We start from the raw sequence: 27,241 nt of genomic DNA, 5'->3' as shown, positions 1-27,241 counted from the left end.
AGAGAGAGAGAGAGAGAGAGAGAAATGGCATATGAAGCGGTCACTTATGTTAAGAATAGGAATGTGACAATTTTTTTACTAGAGATTTTACTAAAATAAAATTCAACCAATTCATGAAGTCTAGACATAATTTCATGACGTTTTTCCTAGGGAAATGTGGAATTATCTTTCTTTGAATAACTAAACTATGGATACACACAGGCTTGCCCTAAAAGTTTGGAGCCCTTGATTTTCAAGAGAGAAGATCAATCCAAATTTATATAAAGAACTTGAGAGGGGTCCTGAGTTTCTGAAACACTTTTTAGCTTCAGCTCCTCCTATAGTACTATTTTTCAGCTCTGAGGTATTTAGTGTGCTCCCCACAAGGGGTTTTCACCTTCTCTTAGGTGGCGGCTCTTCATCCTCAGAGTCTTCTTCTGATGACTCATCTTCATCCTCATCCTCATCTCTAGAATCGTCTGGCTCTTTCTTCGGAAATAGAACTCCTGGGCTATGGGGGGAAAAATTAGATTAAAACACAAGTCCCATATAAGACAAGAAAAATAATGTGAACCTAGATGCTCTTACCTGGACATTTCCCACTTCTTCCCACCCTTCCCAAAAATGTCAAATTAGGTTACATGTATGAGGTTACAATTTACCGTATTTTGAACATACATATAAAGTTATGCCAAATCTATAAAAGTCCTGTACCATGCCTAATTCTATACCCACTATTTAATAAAATTAACCCATAATCATTTATTTAGTAAACAACTACTTAAACCCCTAATATGTGTCTGGCACTGTATTAGCCAATGAGTACACAGCAATGAACAGTCTGCATGGAATACACACTTCAGCCTCATAATAAATACTGGCAAAAGACCTCCAAGTCTTAACAGAAGACCTCAAAGGCCTAAATCTCTTCAAAGCTTTACAGAAATTCAGCAACGATCTCCTAAACTCTTTTTTGTCCTTGGTGGTATAAACCTTGATTCCTTTGATTAACATGTCCTTAAATGATAACATATATACATACATATATGTGTGTGTGTTTCTTGTTTTTTTCAGACACAGGGTCTTGCTATATTGCTCAGGCTGGAATCAAATTCCTAGGCTCAAGGGATCCTCCCACCTCACCTTCCCAAGTAGCTAGGACTACAAGTGCATCCCACTACACCTGGCAGAATGTAACATTTTGTATGTGTGACTTTGGGAATTTAATTTAATGTTTGAAAAATTCATATAATATGTATTCAGCCAAGTAACTTATGTTTGTACAGAAAAATATAAGAAAGTTACACAATAGTCTTGCTAAAACAGGGTCTTAGTGGTATATGTTATGTACTTTACTGGAAATCAAAAGGCTTTAACACCGGTGCATGAAACAATGCTTGGACCACAGGAGGTGCTCAACACATTTTTTTGTTTCAAAGAATAAATAAGGTATTTGCAAGAGACAAATTTTCAAGTAAAAGTGTCCCTGTCTCTACAGTATGAAGGCAGAGTTAAGATTCTTGGAAACAGTCAATGTTCTCCCCACTTGGTATTGGACAATTAAAACTTATACATATAATCCCATCACTTTGGGAGGCTGAGGCGGGAGGACTGCTTGAGCCCAGGAGATCAAGGCCAGCCTGGATAACATGGGGAGACCCCATCTCTACAAAAAACACAAAAATTAGCCGGGTGTGGTGGCACACATCTGTAGTCTCAGCTACGTGGGAGACTGAGGTGGGAGGATCACTTGAGCCCAGGAGGCGGAGGTTGCAGTGAGCTGAGATTATACCACTACTCCAGCCTGGGCGACAGAGTGAGACCCTGTCTCAAAAAACAAAAACAAAAACTCATTCATAATCCTCTAAGAATCTGTCATTATCATTTACTTGATAAAGGAGGAATGAATATCAAAGTGACCATCCAAGGATCTCAAATAATCTGATGCCTGGCTAAAATCCCTATTTTTAAACAAAAACCTTTTACTCCAAAATAATACTGCCTTAAGTCATCTTTATTTTCAAATACAGTTGACCTTTGAACAACACAGGTTTGAAACGCATGAGTCCACTTTATACGTGGACTTTTTTTTCAACCAGACACAGATCAGAAATATAACATTCGAAGGATGCAAAGCCTGCATACAAGGAGGACAGACTTTTCAGATACATGGATTCCACAGGGCTGAATACATGTGCATTTGGGTATGCGGGCAGTTCTGTAACCAATGCCCCACACATAACAAAGGATGACTGTATTTCCAGTTCACTAAAACAGTAATGAGGGTAAAATAAATTAAACTAAATGTGTAACTTAGAATCAGATTATACATTTACAGTGATTATAGGCTAAGTGCTCACCTGGGATAATAGGGAAAACAGAGCTGGAAGGTGCCACTGAACCCTTTCCCAGAGATCTGTTCCATCCACCCATTCTTTTCGCATTTCTGCAGGGTTTTTTTCAGCAAATGCACTAAACAAAAAAATTCAGAAATGAAAGTTATCTAGTTATTCAGATAATTTCCTCAACCCCTCAACCACAAACAGATGCCCATCAATTTAATATCCTGTCACATATAGTAACTGACAAACACTAAGCGAATCCTATGTGTTCAAAGGTATTTAATTCATTAAACATTTATTTAATGCCTATAAGTTTGGCAAGAGTTAAATTATATACATACATACATATATATATTTAAAAATTTTGCAAAATATAGAGACAAAGTCTCACTACGTTGCCCAGGCTGGTCTCAAACTCCTGGGCTCAAGCAATACTCCCACCTTGGCCTCCCAAACAGCTGGGACTCCAGGTATGAGCCACCATACCTGGCAAGAGTTATAATGAAAAGAGACATTAGACACCATTGAGTCAAATACCTTATTTCATAGAAAAGAAAAAACTCCAGAGTGGTTAAGTGACTTGAGCTCAAAGTAGTTAAGTGACTTGCTCTAAGGTAGCACATAAACAGCAGACCTAAAATTAAATATTTAATTATTTCCATTCATGTAAACATCTACCTATAGGTATTGATAATCATCTAGGAGAATATCTTATAAAGAGGAACAGAACGAATTATTCATAAGTCAGTAAACAGTAACAAAACAGTATCATGGTTCCTGAAGTCCTTCATTCTCATCTTCCTTACAGAGACATATCCAAAATATATTTTATGGTGATCCAGTATCCAAAAAACAGCTGCAAATATCAATGAAACTGAAAGACTTGTTAACCAAATTCATCTTCTCTTAAAACATCTGGCAAACAGAAAATCATGAAATAGGCCAGGCGTGGTGGCTCATGCCTGTAATCCTAGCACTTTGGGAGGCCGAGGTGGCGCAGATCATGAGGTGAGGAGATCGAGATCATCCTGGCTAACACGGTGAAACCCTGACTCTACCAAAAAAAACAGAAACAAAACAAAAACAAACAAACAAAAATTAGCTGGGTGTGTTAAAGATGCCTGTAGTCCCAGCTTCTCAGGAGGTGGAGGCAGGAGAATGGCGTGAACCCAGGAGAGGCGAAATATGCAGTGAGCAGAGATCGCACCACTACGCTCCCCAGCCTGGGCAACAGAGTGAGACTCCGTCTAAATAAAAAAAAAACACTTCAAAATTACCTTTTAATTTACAATAATATATTCTGGATTGCCTTCTTCTGTTACTTAATTTCCATATCCCTCACCCTACAACATTGTGTCTCTTCTAATAGTTCATTGAGAAGTCACCCAGTCTCACCAATCCATACATGATAATGCTGATAAGGCAGGGTGTCTCATCTCAAATCACCACCTCCTAGAGTAAATATACTTTACTGAAATAAAGTATTTTCTGTTGTGGGGCTTAGGTTAATAAGAAATAATGTAAGTAGTAAGTATTCTAAAATCCTGGCTTTGTTTCAAAGTAAAATTAGATGTTTTTGGTGAACATCCAGAAGTAGGAAAAAATATACTATAATTTAGAGTTGTTTTGAACCCAGAGATTTATCTGAATTACAATAAAAATCAGAAAAATAAAATCAGTTAAAAAAATAAAATTTACAGTAAAGTAAAATCGACTTCTTACAAGGATATGCTTTAAATTAAGAATTCAGTTTTGATTATTTTTCTTTTTGTAAATATTAAATTTGTAAGGCTGTTCCCTCTTGGTTTTCACAGTCAGTAGTTAATACTTTGACATTAATAGCATGATCTCTATGTTTTTTTCTTCTTTTTTTTTTTTTGTTTTGAGACACAGTCTTGCAACTGTCACCCGGACTGGAATGCAATGGTGTGATCTCAGCTCACTGCAACCTCTGCTTCCTGGGTTCATGCATTTCTCCTGCCTCAGCCTCCCGAGTAGCTGGGACTACAGGCGCACAACCACCACACCCTGCTAATTTTTTTGTATTTTAAGTAGAGATGGAGTTTCACTATGTTGGCCAGACAGGTCTCGAACTCCCTACCTCGTGATCCGCCCACCTCAGCCTCCCAAAGTGCTGGGATTACAGGCATGAGTCACAGCACCTGGACTTCTATAGTTTTTTCAAAAGAAAATTCTCCTAATCCCAGTTAAATATATACAACTGAGTCTTACTTTGATAGTTAGAATTGGTTCCTGGGTGATTCTCTAGGACGTATTTCTTCAGAGCAGTGGTAGAGCAGGTCTTCGGCTCATTCATGGCAGCAATAGCAGACAAGATTGCATATTCCATCAGGCTTCCACCAAGCAGGGGTTTCTCCCCTGATTTCTTCAGCTGTTTTCCAAGGAGGAAGAGAAAAGCATCAAGACAACACTCTCCCAAAGCAGGTCAAGACAAGACTCCTCTGCACCAGGTGGGTCGGAGTTCCTGCATTATTAGCACAGATATGTTTTACAATAAATTGTCAGCTTAGGGACTTTCTCTTCCCATTCAACAGGTATTCAATCTAACTGAGAAGTCCCAACCCTCCTATGGATATTTTCTTCTTCCATCTACCCTCCATCCACCCTAAAATGATAGCCAACCTAACCCAAAGATACCGACAACTGTACCCCAATAAGCAGGTTAACCAGTTAGGTCCCTAAAAATTAAGATTCTTTTGGCTGGGTGCTCACACCTATAGTCCCAGCACTTTGGGAGGAACAGGCAGGCAGATCACTTAAGGCCAGGAGTTCGAGACCAGCCTGGCCAACACGGCGAAAACCTGTTTCTACTAAAAATACAAAAAAAAAAAAAATAATAATAATAGCCAGGTTTGGTGGCAAGTGCCTGTGGTCCCAGCTACTTGGGAGGCTGGGGCAGGAGAATCACTTGAACCCAAGAGGCGGAGGTTGCAGTGTGCCGAAATCATGCCAGTGAACTCCAGCCTTGGCGACAGAGCAAGATTCTGTCTATAAATAAATAAATAAACATACATTATTTTATTTGAGAATATTTCACTTTTCTGAATCTGAAAAATGAAGTACATCTGACCCTTGAACACAACACAGTTTTATCTGTGCTGGTCCACTTATATGTGGATTTTCTTCTGCCTCTGCCAGCCACCCCAAGACAGCAAGACCAATACCTCCTTGTCCTCCTCAGCCTACTTAACTCGAAGATGACAAGGATAAAGACATTTACGATCATCCACTTCCACTTAATGAAGAGTAAATATATTCTTTTCTTTTTTTTTTTTTTTGAGATGGAGTCTTGCTCTGTCGTCCAGGCCGGATTGCAATGGCGTGGTCTCGGCTCACTGCAACCTCTGTCTCCTGGGTTCAAGCAATTCTCCTGCCTCAACTTCCCAAGTAGCTGGGATTACAGGCATCCACCACCAGGCCTGGCTTATTTTTTTATTTTTAGTAGAGACATGGTTTCACCATGTTGGCCAGGCTGGTCTTGAACTCCAGACCTTAGGATATCCGCCTACCTCGGCCTCCCGAAGTGCTGGGATTACAGGTGTGAGCCACCGTGGCTGGCCATATTTCCTCTTTCTTATGATTTTCTCAATAATATTTTCTTTTCTCTAGCTTTATTGTAAGAGTACATTATATCATACATACAACACACAAAATGTGTATTAACTGTAAGGCTTCCGGTCAACAGTAGGCTATTAAGAGTCAAGTTTGCTGGGAATCTAAAGTTATGTATGAAATTTTTTTAATGCATGGGGGATCTGCACCTTTAACCCCTATGTTGTTCAAGGGTCAGCTGTAGTTATAAAAAATAATAAATAGCCCTTTTAATCCTATGAGGAAAATAGCAATGAAAAATTTTGATAAATATTGAGGGTATCAGGGAGCACAGTAATCCCAGTACTTTGGGAGGCTAATGGGGGAGGACTGCTTGAGGCCAAGAGTTCAAGACCAAACTGGGCAACATGGCGAGACCTTCTGTCTACTAAAAATTAAAAAACTAGCTATGAATGGTGGCATGCCTGTAGTCCTACCTACATGAAAGGCTGAGGCGGGAGGATGGCTTAAGCCCAGGAAGTTGAGGCTACAGTGAGCTATGATTACATCACTATACTCCAGTTTGAGTGACAGAGCAAGACTCTGTCTCTAAAAATAAATAAATAAATAAACTAAAAAAAAAAAAAAAAAAAGAGTATCATACAAAAGAAAATTACATAGCATACTTTGAAAATGAAAGGTGTGGGAACAAAGGTTAGCAATAATACGCAAAAAGGGAAAAGGAGAAAACCAGAAATGCTCTACAAAACTGTTAGTGGTTCTTAAAGAATGGTCTGGTTACAACCGTCTGGGTTCCTGAGACCCTTTCAGAGGATCTGCAAAATCAAAACTATTCGTATAATAAAACTAAGATAGGCCAGACGTGGTGGCTCATGCCTGTAATCCCAGCACTTTGGGAGGCTGAGACGGGTGGATCACCTGAGGTCAGGAGCTCAAGACCAGTCTGGCCAACATGGTGAAACCCTGTCTCTACCAAAAATACAAAAATTAGCCGGGTGTGGTGGTACATGCCTGTAATCCCACCTACTTGGGAGGCTGGGGCAGGAGAATCGCTTGAACCTCAGAGGTGGAGGTTGCAGTGAGCCGAGATCAAGCCACTGTACTCATTGCAGCAAGACTCCATCTCAAAAAGCAAACAAAAACTTAAAATGTGATTTGCTTTTTCACTGTCTTTTTTTTTTTTTGAGACAGAGTTTCACTCTGTTGTGCAATGGCGTGGTCTGGGCTCACTGCAACCTCCGCCTCTCGAATTCAAGAGCTTCTCCTGCACCTTTCTCCAGAGTAGCTGGGACTACAGGCACCCGCCACCACACCTGGCTAATTTTTGTATTCTTAGTAGAGACGGGGTTTCACCACGTTGGCCAGGCTGGCCTCAAACTCCTGACCAAGTAAACCGCCCGCCTGGGCATCCCAAAGTGCTAGGATTACAGGTGTGAATCACCACACCTGGCCTTTTCGCTATTTTGACATTTGCACTGATGGTGCAGAAGCAATGGTGAGTAAAACTGCTGTCAGCTTACCACAGAAAAAGGCAGAGGCACAAAAATGTGGTTATTGTCTTCTTTACTGCTATGTACTTATGGTTTTAAAAAAGGGCACCAATTCACTTAGAATGCCCTTGATAAAGTTCTAAAAATTATCTCAACTTCTGAATATGTGTCTTTAGAATATTTTATGTGATGAAATAGGAAGAACACATAATCCGTATCTGCTACATATGCAGACATGATGGTATCCAGGAAAAGCACTTGTGTAATTGTTAGAGTTATCAGCTGGATTAGCTGCACTTTTCTTCGAACAATTTTTTTTTTTGAGACGGAGTCTCATTCTGTCACCCAGGCTGGAGGCAGTACAGTGGTGTGATCTCGGCTCACTGCAACCTCCGCCTCCCGGGTTCAAGCGATTCTCCTGCCTCAGCCTCCCAAGTAGCTGGGATTGCAGGTGTGTGCCACCATGCCCAGCTAATTTTTTGTATTTTTACTAGAGACTGGGTTTCACCGTGTTAGCCAGGATGGTCTCGATCTCCTGACCTCGTAATTCGCCGGCCTCAGCCTCCCAAAGTGCTGGGATTACAGGTGTGAGCCACCGCGCCCAGCCTGGAATACTTTTTTTACTTGAAAAAATAACTGACAGCTAACCTACTGGTTATGAGGTAGACAGTATCTTGAAAATGAACTAAGAGCCGGCCATGTCAAAAAACAATAGTATTTGTTGCCAATGATAAAATTCAAACTTTCAAGAGAAAATTTAAATTCTGAAAAACTTGTATCTATCACTGTGAGTTTGTTATTTTCCCAATACTTAAATACTGTTCTTATAAGATCAGTGGCCGATACCAATGACTGTGATTTTTGTTATCGTATAAAATGAAATGCCAACATTTGGAAAATCTACATAACTGCGAGCCACTGTTTTTCAAATGACCAATGTATTGTGCTACAAAATTATGTTGGATTAAAATATCTATTCAAAGTACAATAAATTTTAAGGTAACATAGTCCAAGAAATTCACTGATTATGGTTTCAGGTTCCACATGGCAACTAAACTTTAAAGAATTTACCACAAAACAAATAATGTTAACAGACCATATGAACAAAGGACACAAACCACACAATCATCTCAACAGACACTGAAAAAGCACTTGACAAATCCAACAGCCATTCATGATTAAAAAAAAACTCCCAGGAAACTAGTAGCATAGAAGGGAACTTGCTCAACCTGACAATAGGCATCTATGAAAAACCTACAGCTAACTTGTGAAAGACTGAATGTTTTCTCTCCAGGATGTGGAACAAGGCAAAGATGTCTGCTGTTACTACTTCTACTCAACACTGTAATGGAGGTTAATCTAGAGCAATCAGGCAATCAGAAGAAGTAAAAGACATCCAGACTGGAAAGGAAGAAGTAAAATGCTCTTTATTTGCAGATAACGGATCCTGTATATAGAAAACTGTATGGAATTCACAAAGAAACTACTACAACTGGTGAGTTTAGCAAGGGTGAAGGACACAAGAGCAATGGACAAATCAATTGTACTTCTATAGGTTAGCATTAACAACCTGAAAACGAAAATTAGAAAACACTTCCACCACTCATGACGGCATGGAAAAAGAATAAAATACTTGGCAATAGATTTAACAAAAAAAATTCAAGACTCGTACACCGAAAACTACAAAAGACTACTGAGAGAAATTAAATAAAGAGACCTTCTGTGTCATGGATTGGAAAACTCAACATTGTAAAGATAGTGAGTCTCCCCAAATTGATCTATAGGTTCAATGCAATTCCTACTAAAACTCCAGCTGTCTGTTTTTTGGCAGAAATGGACAATTTGTATGGAACTGTACAGGACCCAGCATAGTCAAAACATTCCTGAAAAAGTTAGAGGGCTTACAATTCCAAATTTCAAAATTCACTATAAAGCTACAGCCAATAAGACAGTGGAGTACTGGCATGAAGGATACAAATACAGAACAACAAAAGAGAACTCAGAATCCAGAAATAAACCCTTGTATTTATGGTCAATTGATTTTCATAAGATGCCAAGGCAATTCAATAGGGAAGGGACAGTCTTTTCAATAAAAGGTGCTAGGATGATCAGATACCCACATGCAAAAAGATAAATTATACCCTTACCTCACACTATAAACAAAACAATATAGATCACAGACCTAAATTTAAAAGCCAAAACTATAAAACTCCAAAACATAGGAGTAAATTTACTTAGGCAATGTTTCTTAGATAACCATAAAACTGCAAAAGCAATTTTTAAAAATGATAAATAGGACTTCATCAAAAATTAAACACTTCAAAAGATACTACTGAGAAAGTCACAGGAGAAAATCTTGATGGGACTTTATATCTAGAGTAATGAATTCTTATAGCGAATAACTCCATTTTAAAAATGGGCAAAAGATCTGAATACACATTTCACTACAGAAAATAAACAAATGGCCTTAAGCACAAGAGATGCTCAACATCAGTAACTATTAGGGAAATGCCAATCAAAACTACAATGAGATACCCTATATCCACTAGTATGGCTATAATAAAAAAGAGTAACAAATGTTGAAGAGGATATGGAGAAAATTGAGCCCTGGTCAGGTGGGTCACACCTGTAATTCCAACACCTCAGGAAGCTGAGGCAGGCAGACTACTTCACTGAACCCAGAAGTTCAAGAGCAGCCTCGGCAACACGGCGAAACCCCATTTCTATAAAAAACAGAAAAATTAATCAGGCATGGTGGTGTCCTATAATCCCATATACTAGGGAGGCTAAGATGGGAGGATCAATTGAGCCAGGGAGGTGGAGGTTGCAGTGAGCTGAGATCACACCACTGCACTCCAGCCTAGGTGACAGAGTGAGACCCTATCTCAAAACAAAACAAAACAAAACAAAACAAAATGACTTGAGCCCTTATAAACACTGCCAGTTTCTTAGAACATAAATTTACCATATGGCCCAGCAAGTCCTGAAAACATATCCACACAAAGACTTGAACATAAATGTTCATAGGCAGTATTATTCATAATTAGCTGAAAAGTAGAAATAATCCAAATGTCCACCATCATCTCATGAATAGATAAACAAAATGTGACATCCATAGAATGAAATACTATTGGACAATAAAAAAGAATGAAAGTACTGGTACATGCTGCAATGTGGATAAAACTCAAAAACATCAAGGTCAAAGAAGCCAGACACAGAAGATCACATAGTACAGGATTCTATCCACATGAAACATGAAGAAAAAGCACATGTGCAGACAGAGAACAGACTAGAGGTTGCCTGAGGTTGCTTTTGGAATAGGGAGTGACTGCAAATGGTTACCAGGGATCTTTTTTGGGTGACAGAAATGTCCGAAAATTGGACTGTAACAGTTGTACAACTCTATAAAGTTACTAAAAATCACTGGGTTATAAATTGTAATTATATAAATTAAATTGTATATGGTATGTAAATCGACCTCAATAAAGCTGCTAAAAAATAACAATTTGTTGAGTTTTGGTGTAGTATGAAATAATAATTTCTACAACTATCTGAAAGTTATCTTAAAATATTCCATCATTTTCTAACTGTATTTCTGTGTGAGGTTAGATTTTCTTCAAATAAGTAACCCGAAATAAACTGGAACAGATACTAGCTGTCTTCTGTTATGCTAGACGTTAAAGACATTTGCAAAAATGTAAACAGTGCCTGACGACTTCTCATTAAAAAAAAAATTGGGGGAGACAGATACAATCCCAGCACTTTGGGAGGCTGGCGCTGGAGGATCGCTTGAACTTGGGAGATAGAGGCTACAGTGAGCTGCGATTGTGCCACTGCACTCCAGCCTGGGAAACAGAGCGAAACACTGTCTCAAAAAAAGGGCTGGGAGGTGAAGGGGGAGGACAGTTATTTTTCACTAAAAAATATGTAATTTATGTTAACATGTAATGGGTTTTCTACTATTATTTTAAAGTAAATCAATAAATATTTAAATTTTTCCTCAGTTAATTTTCTTTTTTTTTTTTTTGAGATGGAATCTCACTCTGTCACCTAGGCTAGAGCACAGTGGTGCGATCTCAGCTCAATGCAACCTCCACCTCCCGCATTCAAGTGATTCTCCTGCCTCAGTCTCCCAAGTAGCTGGGACTACAGGCACGTGCCACCACACCCAGCTCATTTTTATATTTTTAGTAGAGACAACGGGGTTTCACCAGGCTGGTCTCGAACTCCCAACCGCAGGTGATCCGCCCGCCTCAGCCTCCCAAAGTGCTGGGATTACAGATGTGAGCCACCACACCCAGACCTCAGTGTTAGTTTCTAACATAGTAAATGTTGACAGATACAACCCACATAAACAAAAATTATTTGAGGTTCCTCAATAAATTTTTACAGTATAAGGAAGGAGGTCCTGAAACCAAAAACTTTAAAAAGCACTTCTCCACAACCAGGCCTCTGATTTCTAACCTGGAATGTCCCTGAAGCACCTTTGCCAGTTATCTGTTCTAACTGGCCTCTCTCTACTGCTCTCTGCAGAGCGTTCTTCAACAGCTGAGGCCTGCAAAGAAAAACAAACAAACAAAAAAACAGTGATAAATACATTAATGAAAAAAAAATGTAAAGAAATAGATACAGGGTTATTCCCAGATCTAGAGTTCTGATTACTATTATCATCATCATTATTTTTTTTGAGATGGAGCTTTACTCTTGTTGCCCAGGCTGGAGTGCAATGGCACAATCTTGGCTCACTGCAACCTCCACTTTCCGGGTTCAGCAATTCTCCTGCCTCAGCCTCTCAAGTAGCTGGGGGATAACAGGCATGCGCCACCACGCCCAGCTAATTTTGTATTTTTAGTAGAGACGGGGTTTATCCATGTTGGTCAGGCTGGTCTCGAACTCTTGACCTCAGGTGATCTGCCCAATTTGGTCTCCGAAAGTGCTGGGATTACAGGCGGGAGCCACCATGCCCAGCCTCTGATTACTAGTATATGTATTAGCTTTGTTAAAATGAAAAAAAGTAGTAACAAATTGCTGGCATCCTTAACAAGAGGTACTCTTTTCTTTCAAGTAAAGAAGCTAAGTCATTATTTATACATACAGAATCTCATACCATATAGAACCAATTTCTAAATTGCCAAGACACTCCAAAAACCCACCCACCACTGGTTGCCACTGGACCACAACCATGATCAAACTGAGTAATCAAGCAAGGGATGGATATCTTAAAAGTCTCATTCAACTCTGGAATTCTCTGAGGCCAACTGTGAACACTGGCCTGTCAGAAATGCATACATGAAATTAAGAAAATCAAGAGAATTCTTGAAATAACTAAGAGTTGAAAATTAAGAATCTAAGAGGTCTCCAAATACATTACTATGTTTAGAGAAAAGTATAGGGTATAATACTGCATCTTGGGCTGTGCTCACTTTTTGATGTAAATAGAGAAAAGCCAAAAACAGAGTATGAGTTACAACTTACATGAGGATTTTTTTTTTTTTTTGGATACAGGGTCTCGCTCTGTTGCCCAGGATGTAGTGCAGTGGCAAACCATGGCGAGCTGCAGCCTCGATCTCCTAGGCTCACACAATCCACCTGCCTTGGGCTCCCAAGTAGCTGGGATTAGCTGGGTGTGTAAGTGTGTGCCACTATGCTTGGCTAAATTGTTTTGTTGTTGTTGTTGTTGCTGTTTTGGTAGAGGTGGAGTCTCACTATGTTTCCCAGGCTGGTCTTCAACTCCTGGCCTCGAGCAATCCTCTCACTAAGGCCTCCCAAAATGCTGGGATTACAGGCATGAGGCACCACGCCTGGCTGAAGACTAGATTTTAACATTTGACTTCTAACGCCATATGACAGACCTAGAAAATTTCGAAAGACACCTTCTTCAAGGCCAACTCAGTGTCTCTATGTACCCAATATGTCCAGTTCTTCTTCTAAGTTGCAAAAAAATCACTATTACCAAATTAAGAAGGCAACTTGCATGTTATATAAAAAACCAATGTCTTGGCCGGGCATGGTGGCTCATGCTTGTAATCCCAACACTCTGGGAGGCCAAGGTTGGCGGATCACGACGTCAGGAGTTTGAGACCAGCCTGGCCAACACAGCGAAACCGTGGCTCCACCAAAAATACAAAAAAATTAGCCGGGTGTGGTGTCAGGCAACTGTAGTCCCAGCTACTCAGGAGGCTGAAGCAGGAGAATCATTTGAACCCAGGAGGCGGAGGTTGCGGTGAGTTGAGACTGCGCCATTGCAATCCAGCCTGGACAGTGGAGCAAGACTCTGTCTCAAAAAAAATAAAAAACAAAACAAAACAAAACAAAAAACATGATGTCTTTAAATATTAGAATCCTGTTTAGCATGGTGTGATGGTCATACTATGAGAAGTTGGTACTGAGACTAATAAGAATAATATTAGTTGAACATCTACTAGGTGCCAAGGACTATTCTAAGTGCTTAACACAGACTAAGAAACTCAAACCCTATGAGTTAAACATTTTTGTTTTTTCTTTTTTTTGAGATGGAGTCTTGCTCATCGCCCAGGCTGGAGTGCAGCGGTGCGACCTTGGCTCACTGCAACCTCCGCCTCCCAGGTTGAAGTGATTCTCCTGCCTCAGCCTCCCGAGTAGCTGGGACTACTGGTGCCTGCCACCACGCCCAGCTAATTTTTTGTATTTTTAATAGACGGGGTTTCACCATGTTAGCCAGGATGGTCTCGATCTCCTGACCTCATGATCCGCCCGCCTTGGCCTCCCAAAGAGCTGGGATTACAGGCGTGAGCCACCACACTCGGCCCATTTTTTTTTTTTTTTTTTTGAGAGAGGATCTCACTGTGTCACTCAGGCTGGAGCGCAGTGGTATGATCACGGCTCACTGCAGCCTCGATCTCCCAGGCTCAAGTAACCCTTCTGCCGCCTCAGCCTCCCGAGTAGTTGGTACTATAGGCACATGACACTACACCAGTTAATTTTTGTTATTTTTTTTGTACAGAGGGGGTTCCACTATGTTGCCCAGCCTAGTCTTGAACTTGTAGGTTCAAGTGATCCTCCTGCTTCGGCCTCCCAAAGTGCAGGGATTACATGTGTGAACCGCAGCACCTGACCGGCAGAGAGGTTTTGGTTGGTCATTATCAACCAAATACAACGTGTGGGCCATGTTCGTAAAAACAACTGTAAAATATCATTCTGGAGACAACTAGGGACACCTGAACACGGACTGGGTACTAGATAATAATAAATTATTAATTTTGTTAAGAATGATTTAAGTGGCCGGGTGAAGTGGCTCATGCCTGGAATCCCAGCACTTTGGGAGGCTGAGGCAGGCAGATCACCTGAGGTCGGGAGTTCGACACCAGGCTGACCAACATGGAGAAACCCCATCTGTACCAAAAAATACAAAATTAGCTGGGTGTGGTGGCGCATGCCTATAATCCCAGCTACTTGGAAGGTTGATGAAGCAGGAGAATCGCTTGAACTCGGGAGGTGGAGGTTGCGGTGAGCCAAGATCATGCCACTCACTGCACTCCAGCCTGGGAAACAAGAGCAAAACTCCATCTCAACAACAACAACAACAACAACAACAACAAAAAGAACGATTTAAGTATGATGGTTAATGTTCTCTATGTTTCTTTGTACATGTTTGAAAATTTCCAAGATAAAACATTTAAGAAAGTATTAAGGGCTCCTTCTGTCATATGAAGATATAATGAGAAGAAGACAATCTGCAACCCAGAAGAGGCCCTCACAGAACTCAGCCATGCTGGCACCCTGATCTCAGACTTCGAGTCTGCACAACTGTGAGAAATACATTTCTCTTGTTTACATGTCAAAGTAACAACAATAATAAAAATAGTCAAGGCAGATCTTTGGTGATGATATTAGACTAAAAACTTAAGGAAGTAAAGGAACTGGCAAAGTGGCTTATGGGGAAAAAGCCATTCAGGTAAAGGGAATGCAACAGAAAGGCTGTGAGACCAGCGAGGGAGTGAAGAGTAGTAGTTTAGGTCAGAGATACAAGCGAATGTAGTGCCTTGTATTTAAAGGCACTTTTACAGATTGATTTTTTTGTTTGCTTGTGTTTGTTTCCCCGCCGAGACGGAGTCTTGCTCTGTCGCCCAGGCTGGAGTGCAGTGGCGCAATCTTGGCTCACTGCAACCCTGCAACCTCTGCCTCCCGGGTTCAAGCAATTCTCCTGCCTCAGCCTCCTGAGTAGCTGGGATTATAGGCATGTGCCACCACGCCCGGCTAATTTTTGTATGCTTAGTAGAGATGAGGTTTCACCATGTTGGCCAGGATGGTCTCGAACTCCTGACCTCGTGATCCACCCACCTCAGACTCCCAAAGTGCTGGGATTACAGGTGTGGGCCACCACACCCAACCCTAAAGACTGATTTTTTACCTGTGAGGGGGTTGGGAAGACATGAATGTTGGAGTAGAAAGGCAACATGACACTGGGCACAGTGGTTCACACCTGTAATTCCAACACCTGGGTGGCCAAAGCAGGAGGATCACTTGAGGCCAGGAGTTAAAGACCAGTCTGGGCAATGTAGGGAGATTGTTTCTATAAAAAACTTAAAAACTATTAGCTGCATGTGGTGACACATTCCTGCAGTCCCAGCTACTTGGGAGGCTGCAGTGGGAGGATTGTTTGAGCCTAGGAGTTTGAGGTTGCCACGAGTCACAATCTTGCCACTATACTCCAGTCTGGGCAACAGAGCAAGACCCCAGCTTGAAAAAAAAAACAAAAAAAAGTGACAGGCTGGGCGCAGTGGCTCACGTCTGTAATCCTTTGGGAGGCCAAGGCGGGCAGATCACTGGAGGCCAGGAATTTGAGACCAGCCTGGCCAACATGGTGAAACTCCCAATCTACTAAAAATACAGAAATTACCCGGGTATGGTGGCACTGCCTGTAATCCCAGCTACTCGGGAGGCTGAGACAGGAGAGCCACTTGAACCCAGTGGGTGGAGGTTGCAGTGAGCTGAGATCACACCACTGCATTCCAGCCAGGGAAACAGAACAAGATTCCTTCTCAAATGAATAAATAAATAAATAAATAAATTTTAAAAAGTGACAGAACTTACATTTTTCAAAAAGTCTCACTCTCACTATGATGGTAAGAACGTACTGAAAGGGAGCATGAAAAAAGCAGTTAGGAAGTTATTGCTCTAATACAGGAGAGGGATGATGGTGGCCTGGAAGAGAATGGTAGTGGTGCAGGTGATGAGTAAGTAGTGTTTACTATTTTATTTTTTTCTTTTATTTTATATTTTATATTTTATTTTGAGATGGAGCCTCACTGTCGCCCAGGCTGGAATGCAGTGGCGTGATCTTGGCTCACTGCAGACTCTGCCTCCCAGGTTTAAGTGATTCTCTTGCCTTGGCCTCCTGAGTAGCTGGAACTACAGGCGCGTGCCACCATGCCTGGCTAATTTTTTTGTATTTTTAGTAGAGAGAGGGTTTCACCATGTTGGCCTGGTTGGTCTCGAACTCCTGACCTCATGTGATCCACCTGCCTCCCAAAGCGCTGGGATTACAGGCATGAGCCACAGCACCCAGGCTGTTTACTAATATATTTTAAAGACAGAGCAAAATAATTGCTTATAGATTAGAGAAAGGTGTGTAACAAAGAGAAGAGACCAGCACAAAGCCAGGCTTTTTGGTTTCAGCAAGTGGAAAGATAATATTGTCATGAACTAAAATGAAGATAACGTGGGAAATGCAGGGATTTTGGGGTGGAGCGGGAGCAGAGTGGGGATCAAGAGTTCAGTTTTCAACATTTAAATCAGACATCCAAGTGGTGATGTTGAACAGGCATCCATATACACGAATCTGAAGTTACAAGGTAGGTATGGGCTAGATTCATAAATTTGTGAATTAATAGTTTATAGCTGGTATTTAAAGCTTTGCAAGTGAAAGGAATCACCAAGCAAATGTGGACATAAAAGATGAGAGGCTTAAGGTATAACCCTGAGGGCACCTTTATATTAAGAGGTAAAGCAGAAATCCTTAGAAGATTGAGAAAGGAGGGGTACAAAGGTGTGGTGTCCTGGAAGGCAAGTAAAGAAAATGTTTCAAGCAGGTAGGAGTCATCAACTGTGTCAAATGCCATTGAGAGGGCAGTTGGTAAGGACTATGAATTGACCACTGAAATCTGCAAAGTGAGACTGAGAAAATATTCAGGTAAAGTGGTGGGGTAAAGTCTGACTAAAGTGGGGAAAGTGGAAGGGAAGACATTGGAGATACCAAGTACAGACAACTTACATTTTGGTGAAACTGTATTTTTCTTCCTCTTTTGTTTGGCCAAGCAAGAATGACTGAATTTTCAAGTTAAATGTGTATATGACAGGACTCCATTATAATCAAGAATTAGAGAAAATCAATATGGCTTCACGTAAAAGAAAAAAGTTTCAATGGAAAAAATTACCATTAAAAAGGCCATGAGAAAAGGTCTTCAGGCTCATTAGCACCTTTGGGTTGACAACCCATCTATTAACAGGTAAATTTTGTTTCAGCATAAGGTCATGACAATATGTTTCAAAAGAAGTGGAGCAAAGGCACACTGGTAGCAACACACCACCTTACGTAAGTAGAGTAGAACCACAAGAAAAAAAAATGGGGGAGGATACGGTCTCCACTCACCAAAAGGCAGAGAATAAAGGGTGTGAAAGGAAAATAAGGCTTGGGATCCCCAAATCAGGAACCAAAGGGAAAAGTCAAGCTGGGAACTGCTTAGGGCAAATTTGCCTCCCATTCTATTCCTAAAAAAAAAAAAAGATAGCCACTAAGACAAAAAAGCTACATACTTCCCTCACAATTTGTCCACAAAGGAGAATCCTTGCAGACAAAGGACAGAACTCCAAGTCATTCATCTACTCACCTAGATAAATGCATATCTGTCTCCTTTGAAAAGGTAATCAGAAACTCAAAAAGAATGAAACTGTCTTTTATTTACCTATAACCTGGAAGCCCCCTCCCTGATTTGCGTTGTCCCACCTTTCCAGAATAAACCAATGTACACCTTACATTATTACTGTCTCACATCTCCCTAAGTGTAAAACCAAGCTGTGCCCAGACCACCTTGGGTACAAGTTTTCAGGACCTCCTGATGCTGTGTCACGGGCACAACCTTAACCTTGGCAAAATAAACTTTCTAAATTGACTGAGACCTCTCTCAGATAATTTGGGGTCACACAAGCGAGATAAAAGTGAAATGTGAGACCCAGTGTTGCAGGTGGGGCCTAGTGGGAGGTGTTTGAGTTACAGGGATGGATCCCTCATGAATGGCTTCGTGTCTTCCTGGTCGTAATGAGCGGGTTGTTTAAAACAATTGGTTGTTTTAAGAGTGTGAGATCTGGTTAAGAGTGTGGCACCTTTCCCTCCTCTCTTGCTCCCTTTCTTGCCATGTGATACAATAGCTCCTCCTTCCACAATGATTATAAGTTTCCTGAAGCCCTCACTAGAAGCAGATGGCTGCACTATGCTTCTTGTACAGCCTGCAGTTACTATGAGCCAAATAAACTTTATTCTTTATTAAAGAACAGTGAAATGTTTCCATCTTTAAATGCATCATACAATGCATTTTTGATCCATAATTGTGTCTGCCTACTACCACTACACTCAGCATGTAAGAAGCATGAAAACATCAGCACATTAATTCATTAATTTAGAACTTTCTGCTTCAATGATTCCCTTTTCTTTTGCACTATTTCACTAGCTCTTTAATTTGGCACTCTGATGACCACTACTGATTTTCTGAAAATGTGGCCTCTGGACTGAAACCTCAGCAATTCTAAATGTATGCCTTAGTAATGCAAGTAAATACTGGTACTAAACTGTATCAGGACATTGTGCACTCAATATAGTAGTCTTCTGTAGACAGAAATCTGGATTAAACATAATTTTCTAGAAGTCATCTCACACAAACACTCTCAGAGTCTGCGAATTACAAATTTAAACAAATTGATATATCTGCATGAATCTACAACTGAGCAAATGGGACAATCTAAATGATCTGTCAAGACGTTAAGTGGCAAATTTTACATATGAATTACTAACAAAATTATCTCAGAACTTTAAGCCACGTTTAAATGATGAAAACATTCTGCTATTGCTGTGTAAAGGTGTTACTGAAGCCTGAATTCTCATGAAATATATATATGATATATATGTATGTATGTATATATCATACATCTATAATATTTTCTGAGACAGAGTCTCACTCTGTCAACCAGGCTGGAGTGCTAGGATTATAAGCGTGAGCCACCGTGCCCAGCCTAAAAGTACATTTTAACCCAATACCGGACTCAAAAACTATACCCAGATGCAATTTTTCTTCCTGTTTTTGTAAATACTAACATTCTTCTCCCCAACAGATACGATTTCATTTGTGTAAAGTATTTCTACAATAAAATGAAATGTCTTGTACTCATTTATATCAGAAATTGAAATAGTATTTTCTACACTTTTTTTTTTCTTACAACTCTGAAGCTTTTTATCCTTTCTTCATAGACTTTTCAAACACTTTCAAAATGAACTTTATGCATTTCTTTCTGGTGCTGTACTTCATTCTTTAGTTATTAAAGGCTAAGAATAAATTAGGACCTTTAAAATCTACACTCCTTTTTACTTTTATGTGGTTTTTTTTTTTTTTTGAGACGGAGTTTCGCTCTTGGGCCCAGGCTGGAGTCCAATGGTGCTCACTGCAAACTCCACCTCCTGGGTTCAAGCAATTCTCCTGCCTCAGCCTCCTGAGTAGCTGGGATTGCAGGTGTCCGCCACCACACCCGGTCTAGTTTTTTTTTTTTTTTTTTTTAAACCTGAGAAGACACAGAGTTCAATATTAAATATCTTAACAGCTAACAATATTAAAAGAGTTACTCTACCAGGCTCTTACAAAGAAACATACGATTTGGGTTTGAGAAAAAAAAACAACACACGCACACACACACAAAAAACAAAAGTAGGCCAAGAATAGTAATCGGTGCCTGTAATCCCAGCAACTCGGGAGGCTGTGGCAGGAGAATCGCTTGAACCCGGGAGGTAGAGGTTGCAGTGAGCTGAGATTGTGCTACTGCGCTCTAGCCTGGACAAGAGTGAGACTTCATCTCAAAAAAAAAAAATAAAATAAAAGGCCGGCCACAGTGGCTCACACCTGTAATCCTAGCACTCTGGGAGGCCGAGGCGGGTGGATCACTTGAGTTCAAAAGTTCGAGACCAGCCTCACCGACATGATGAAACCTTGACTCTACTAAAAATACAAAAATTAGCTGGGTATGGTGGCGGGCGCCTGTAGTCCCAGCTATGTGGGAGGCAGAGGCAGGAGAATCGCTTGAACCCAGAAGGCGGAGGCAGGAGAATCCCTTGAATCTGGGAGGCAGAGGCTGCAGTGAGCCGAGACGGTGCCACTGCACTCCAGCCTGGATGACAAGAGCAAACCTGTCTCCAAACAAACAAACAAAACTACACATGGAGATATGAAGAGAAACACATAACGGGGCAAAAAAAATAAGACCAACAAAAAAGGTTTATTCTTAGCTAAAAGTAATCCTTCCTCAGTATTTAATCTATCTCCTTTCCCATGAAAAGGCAGCTAAAGGAAGTAACACATCAAGTTTTAAAGGCCAGGCCAATGGCTCATACCTGATGTCCACTCTAAGCTTAGGATAATACTGAGACACGTATTTCCTGATGAGACTGTAGGAAGCTTCTTTAGGTTCACAAAGGCGAGTAAAGGCCAGTGGGAGGACATCCTCCAATTTTACTTGTGGTTCTGGATCCACTGCAGAACTTCTATTCTGAAAAGTAATTATCAAAAATTATGATCATTATAGAATGTAAATGCTTCTACATACAACTCAAAGGCTTTCCTCAGTTGATGATCAAATTTGTCAATTTTGTGGCAACTTCTTTGATATAAATTTTCAACTGAGAGCATTAAAAATACATATAAAAGCTGGGTGTGGTGGCTCACACCTGTAATCCCAGCACTTTGGGAGGCCAAGGTGGGCAGATCACTTGAGGTCAGGAGTTCAAGACCAGCCTGGCCAACATGGTGTAACCTCCCCCCTACTAAAAATATAAAAATTAGCCAGGCATGGTAGCCTGTAATCCCAGCTACTCGGGAGGCTGAGGCACAACAATTGCTTGAACTCAGGAGGTGGAGATTGCAGTGATGCAAGACAGAGCCACCACATTCCAGCCTGGGTGACAAGTGAGACTCCGTCTCAAAAAAAAAAAAAAACAACAAAACAAGAAAACAGCCGGGCGTGGTGGCTCATGCCTGTAATCCCAGCACTTTGGGGTGCTGAGGTGGGCTGATCACCTGAGGTCACAAGTTCGAGACCAGCCTGACCAACGTGGTAAAACCCTGTCTCTAATAAAAATACACAATTAGCCAGGACTGGTGGCATGCACCTGCAATCTCATTTACTCGGGAGGCTGAGGCAGGAAAATCACTTGAACCCGGGAGGCAGAGGTTGCAGAGAGCTGAGATTGCGCCATCGCACTCCAGCCTGAGCAACAAGAGCAAAACTCCGTCTCAAAAAACAAAAAAAAACACATAAAAGTAAAAAGGAGTGTAGACTTTAAAGGTCCTAATTTATGAAGTGCAGCACCAGAAAGTAATGCATAAAGTTCATTTTGAAAGTGTTTGAAAACTCTATGAAAAAAGGATAAAAAGCTTCAGAGTCGTAAAAAAAAAAAAAAAAAAAAAAAAAAAAAAGTTTAGAAAAACATTATTTCAATTTCTGATATAAATGAGTACAAGACATTACACTTTATTACTGCAGAAATACTTTACACAAATGATATGTGTTGGGGAGAAGAATATTAGTATTTACAAAAACCGGAAGAAAAATTGGATCTGGGTAGTTTTTGGGTCTAGTATTCAGTAAAAATGTACTTTTAGGCCGGGCACAGTGGCTCACGTCTATAATCCCAGCATGCCGGGAGGCCGAGGCAGGCAGATCACCTGAGGTCAGGAGTTGGAGGCCAGCCTGGCCAACATAGTGAAACTCTGTCTCTACTACAAATACAAACATTAGTTGGGCATGGTGGCACATGCCTGTAGTAGTCCCAGCTACTGGGGAGGCTGAGGCAGGAGAATCGCTTAAATCCTGGAGGCGGAGGTTGCAGTGAGCCAAGATCGTGCCACTGCACTCCAGCCCGGGCAATAGAGCAAGACTCTATCTTAAAAAAAACAAAAACAAAAAAACTCCTGTATCTTCTCTAGTTTAAAAGATACTTCACAAAAAGCAGTATAATTCAGCCGGGCGCGGTGGCTCACCCTGTAATCTCAGCACTTTGGGAGGCCGAGGTGGGCAGATCACTTGAGGTCAGAAGTTCAAGACCAGCCTGGCCAACATGGTGAAACTCCATCTCTACTAAAAAATACAAAACAATTAGCCGGGCATTGTGGTGAGTGCCTGTAATCCCAGCTACTCAGGAGGCTGAGGCAGGAGAATTGCTTGAACCCAGGAGGTGGAGGCTGCAGCTAGCTGAGATCACGCCACTGCACTCTAGCATGGGCAACAGAGCAAGACTCCATCTCAAAACAAAAAGCAGTATAATTCATAGAGCTGCCCATAATTTAATATAAGGCACTTAAGAGCATAGACTTAACCAGGTTGGACTGCTTGGATCTGCATCCTGGCTATTCTACTCACTAGATGAACAAATTATTTGTAACTTCCCTAGACTTTAGCACAAAGGCTGAACTTTGCATACTGCCAGGCACACAGCAAACACTCAATGAATGTTGCTATTTTTGGTAGCAGTAACAGCTCCACAGCACTCAAACTGTGGTATACATTGTCTTACCTTTCTGTTTCTGGATTTCTGAGGTGTTTTTCTTGATTTCTGAACCACAACAAAACTTCCAGAAGCACCTTTTCCTTTAACCTAAAGTAAATTAATTTTTGTTATTCTAGTATTCATAACTTTACATTAGGCTAAGGAAATTACAGGGCATGGTAATGCAAGAGCTAATGTAAAGTGGTGTTTACTTCTTCAGAGAAAAAAAAAAGTCAATGAAAAGTCAAAAGACTTCAGATGAAAGGTCCTTTACGTACCATCTAGCTGATGTTGAGTAATACTGTACAACCCAGTTAACCCTCTGAGCTTTTTGTTTTCTCATCTACAAAATTTTGAGAAGAATGCTACTGTGATACTAGGTTAAATCGTCTATTAAAAACTTTCAAAACGAAATAAAAAAGCAAAATAAAAATATCCCACAGAAGGAAGGGACATAATCTCTCAGGGAAAATAAGAAAAGCCCTCACTATCTTAAAAGCTCCTTGGAAAAAGTTTACACCCTAATTAGTCTCAGGCCACATAACTTCCCATAGTTTACCAACGATACATTATTCCTTATGGGAAGGGTTATCTAACAATATTTTGGCTGGGCACAGTGGCTCATGCCTGTAATCCCAGCACTTTGGGAGGCCAAGGTGGGTGGATCATGAGGTCAGGAGAACCAGACCATCCTGGCTAACAAAGTGAAACCCCATCTCTACTAAAAATACAACAAATTAGCCGGATGTGGTGGCAGGCGCCTGTAGTCCCAGCTACTCAGGAGGCTAAGGCAGGAGAATAGTGTGAACCCGGGAGGCGGAGCTTGCAGTGAGCTGAGATCACACCAGTGCACTATAGCCTGGGTGATAGAGCGAGACTCCATCTCAAAAAAAAAAAACAATTTTTTAGCCACTGCACACAATGCTAAGTTTTACCACATATTTCCAGTTCACAAAGCACTTTCATAAAATTTTAAAGTTGATTCGCAATAGGCCAGGCATGGTGGTTCATTCCTATAATCCCAGCACTTTGGGAGGCCGAGGTGGACAGATCACTTGAGGTCAAGAGTTTGAGACCAGCCTGGCCAACTTGGTGAAATCCTGTCTCCACTAAAAATACAAAAATTAGTTGGGTGTGGTGGCGGGTGCCTGTAAACCCAGCTACTCAGGAGGCTAAGGCAGGAGAATTGCTTGAACATGGGAGGCAGAGGGTGCAGTGAGCTGAGATTGTGCAGTGAGCTGAGACTGTCCCACTGTGTAACAGAGCAAGACTCCATCTCAAAAAAAAAAGTTGATTCACAATAATTAAAGTCTTCCACAGCTTAGTTTTACCTACACTGCTATCAATGAGCAATCAAGCTGGAATGCTTTTAGCCTACTAAGAGTTGTTTAGGCATCAACCAAGGGTGGTCAGGCTACGTAGGCTACAGCAGGTCAAGCTAAAACATGAAGCCATCACATAAGCTTTGCTGACATATACTATGTTACACAACAGGTCCTTGGCTCTGATAATCATATTAACTAGGTTAAGACCTTTTAGTCAATGATCATTCTGTTTTATTTTAGAGACAGGGTCTCACTCTGTCACCCATGCTGGAGTGCACTGGCACAATCATAGCTCACTACAGACTCAAGCAATCCTCCTGCCTCAGCCTCTTGAGTTGGGAGTACAGGCATGCACCCCTACATTTGGCTAATTTTCAAATTTTTTGTAAAAGCTGGGCATAGTGGCTCACGTCTATAATCCCAGCACTTTGGGAGACTGAGGTGGATGAATCACTTGGGCCCAGAAGCTTGAGACCAGCCTGGGCAACATGGCAAAATCTTGTCTCTACAAAGAATACAGAAATTATCTGGGTGTGGTGGTGCACACCTATAGTCCCAGGTACTCAGGAGGCTGAGGTGGGAGGACTGCTGGAGTCCAGCAGGTAGAGAGTGCAGTAAGCCAAGACTGCAACTCTGCACTCCAGCCTGAGCCAGAGTGAGATTCTGTCTCAAAAAGTAAAATAGAATACAGAAATAATTTTTTTTGTAGAGACAGGGTCTCACCTTGCTATGTTGCCCAGGATGGTCTCAAACTCCTGGCCTGAAGCAACCCTCCCACCTCAGCTTACAGGCAAGAGCCACTGCGCCTGGGCATCAGTGATAATTTTAAAGGCCATTTAAATATCAGTTTTACATTTTGAGAAAGCTAGACTCTCAGCTCCACACAGCAGCAATCTGTTTTATTCAGTAACAGACCTTCAGGCAACTGGCACATAGGAGACAAGACACATCTGTGAAATTAAGTACTAGTTCAAAGTCCCTAAGCAGAGTTTAAATGCTTGAGTGGCACAGAATTCTATTCTAATCAAACAGGCAGTGGGTATAGAAAAAGCGTAACCAGACTCTAGGAATGTGGTGAACTAGGTTTTTAAAATTAAGACGTTAGTAGTTATTTCATCACTCTGGACCTCTGAAGAGGGTAACACATTATAAAGTTTATTCTAGCTTTAGATTTCTATGGTTCTAAGCCTCCATGCACTATGCAAGGTAAAGTAGACTTATGCCTGAAATCAACATTGGTTCTACTGCTAGTCACATTTCACTCAGGCTTTTCTGATACTCCTAATAGGCTTTAATGGTTTAGATACTAATCAGTTAAAGTGAGCATATTTATGAAGCTAAAAATTAATACTAACAAGTCTATCATGTAAGTTAGGCTTGAATGGAAACAAACCTAAGACAAGGGCAATTATCATTTTTGTTATTCCTTTTTTTTCAGACAGGGTCTCACTCTCACCGAGGCTGGAATGGTGAGATCACAGCTCACGATAGCCTCAACCTCCCAGGCTCAAGTGGTCCTCCCGCCTCTGCCTTCAGAGTAGCTGGGACTAGTGGCACATGCCACCAAATCCTGCTAATTTTGTATTTTTTCTAGAGAAGGGGTCTTGCTATGTTGCCCAGGCTGGTCTCGAACTCCTGGGCTCAAGTGATCCTCCCAACTCAGCCTCCCAAAGTGCTGGGACTACAGGTGTAAGCCACCATGCCTAGTCTCATTTCTGCTGTTTCAGTAGTAGGATTCCTTACCTTTCTCATGTTCAGTGCTACATGACTTCAAGCACAAGCAGCCCCCAAAGAAAAATCTAATTAAGAACAAAACAAACTAGAAAAAAGTTACACTATTTAAATGGCACCAATGTTTTCGAAACCTAGCCTCAGATAATTCAACTAGGTTAAACTTAAGGAATTTCATCATTATGCAACTTATTTTTTAACAAAAAAGACACAAAAAGCCTAAACGTTACTAACTGTAGACTTAAAGCTAATACACAGTGAAATGATCTTACTACTAATAATTGTGTAATACCTGTTTGATGACGCCTCTATTTAATTCTCTTTTCAGTGCTTGTTTAAGGAGATAACCCCTTCTCTCCAGCTCCAGAGAAGGATACTTATGGATGATGTATTTTCGAATAGCAACCACTGATGCACCACTCTTCTGGAAGCATGCCTAGAAAAGATTTATCAAACCATATACATTAAACCAGTTTTTTTTAATTAGATACAGAGCCTGACATTTATTTTCAAAATAAATTATTTTGGAAGTGAACTTGATAATGGATGACAAAAATGGTAGGGAAGAATGAACTTCAGAAGACTTCAGTTCATAATGGCTGTAGAGAAATAACAGAATTACTAAATATTTCTAATACAATTTTAAATTGTTCAAAACAGCCTAAAAGATCATACTGAACATGAACAACATTCTATGTATAATGAAGAACCTCTTTCCATTTTAATTCCATTCTATATTTAGAAGATGGATCTTTGGCATCAAAATGAGAAAAGCAGAACAAACCTATCACTTACAGGCTCACAGATCTGGCCCATTTTAAGGCATGAGCTTAAGGAATGAGCATGCCAGGACATTTTCCTGAAGGCTCTGTATGAATGTTAGCAGAGAGAAGAATCAAAGATAATCTAAACAAATGGCATAAAACTGGGTTTACACATGGCAAAGTCCTAAAGGAGAATTTTGGTTAACAGTGAAGGTGTTCTATTTGAATTTAATGTGCCCTCTTCTATTTCCATCCT

At 40.8% G+C, this 27,241-nt stretch overlaps 1 protein-coding gene across 1 annotated transcript in view; it reads right to left on the bottom strand.

Annotated features, from left to right (window-relative positions):
- HP1BP3 (heterochromatin protein 1, binding protein 3) overlaps nt 1–27,241 on the bottom strand; it is a 48,683-nt gene that overhangs the window by 7,006 nt on the left and 14,436 nt on the right. Inside the window, exons 5-11 of the mRNA XM_011990138.1 lie at nt 26,514–26,657; nt 23,193–23,273; nt 21,015–21,169; nt 11,849–11,939; nt 4,554–4,713; nt 2,340–2,451; nt 377–490 (exon numbers count right to left, since the gene is read on the bottom strand). Of these exons, the coding sequence (XP_011845528.1) occupies nt 377–490; nt 2,340–2,451; nt 4,554–4,713; nt 11,849–11,939; nt 21,015–21,169; nt 23,193–23,273; nt 26,514–26,657 (857 nt within the window). The remainder of the gene's footprint in view (nt 1–376; nt 491–2,339; nt 2,452–4,553; nt 4,714–11,848; nt 11,940–21,014; nt 21,170–23,192; nt 23,274–26,513; nt 26,658–27,241) is intronic.

This window comes from Mandrillus leucophaeus, unplaced genomic scaffold, assembly GCF_000951045.1.
Source record: "Mandrillus leucophaeus isolate KB7577 unplaced genomic scaffold, Mleu.le_1.0 Scaffold370, whole genome shotgun sequence".
Lineage (NCBI taxonomy): Eukaryota > Metazoa > Chordata > Mammalia > Primates > Cercopithecidae > Mandrillus > Mandrillus leucophaeus.
The sequence above is the reverse complement of the archived record's forward strand: the minus strand, read 5'-3'. Positions and strand labels throughout refer to the sequence as shown.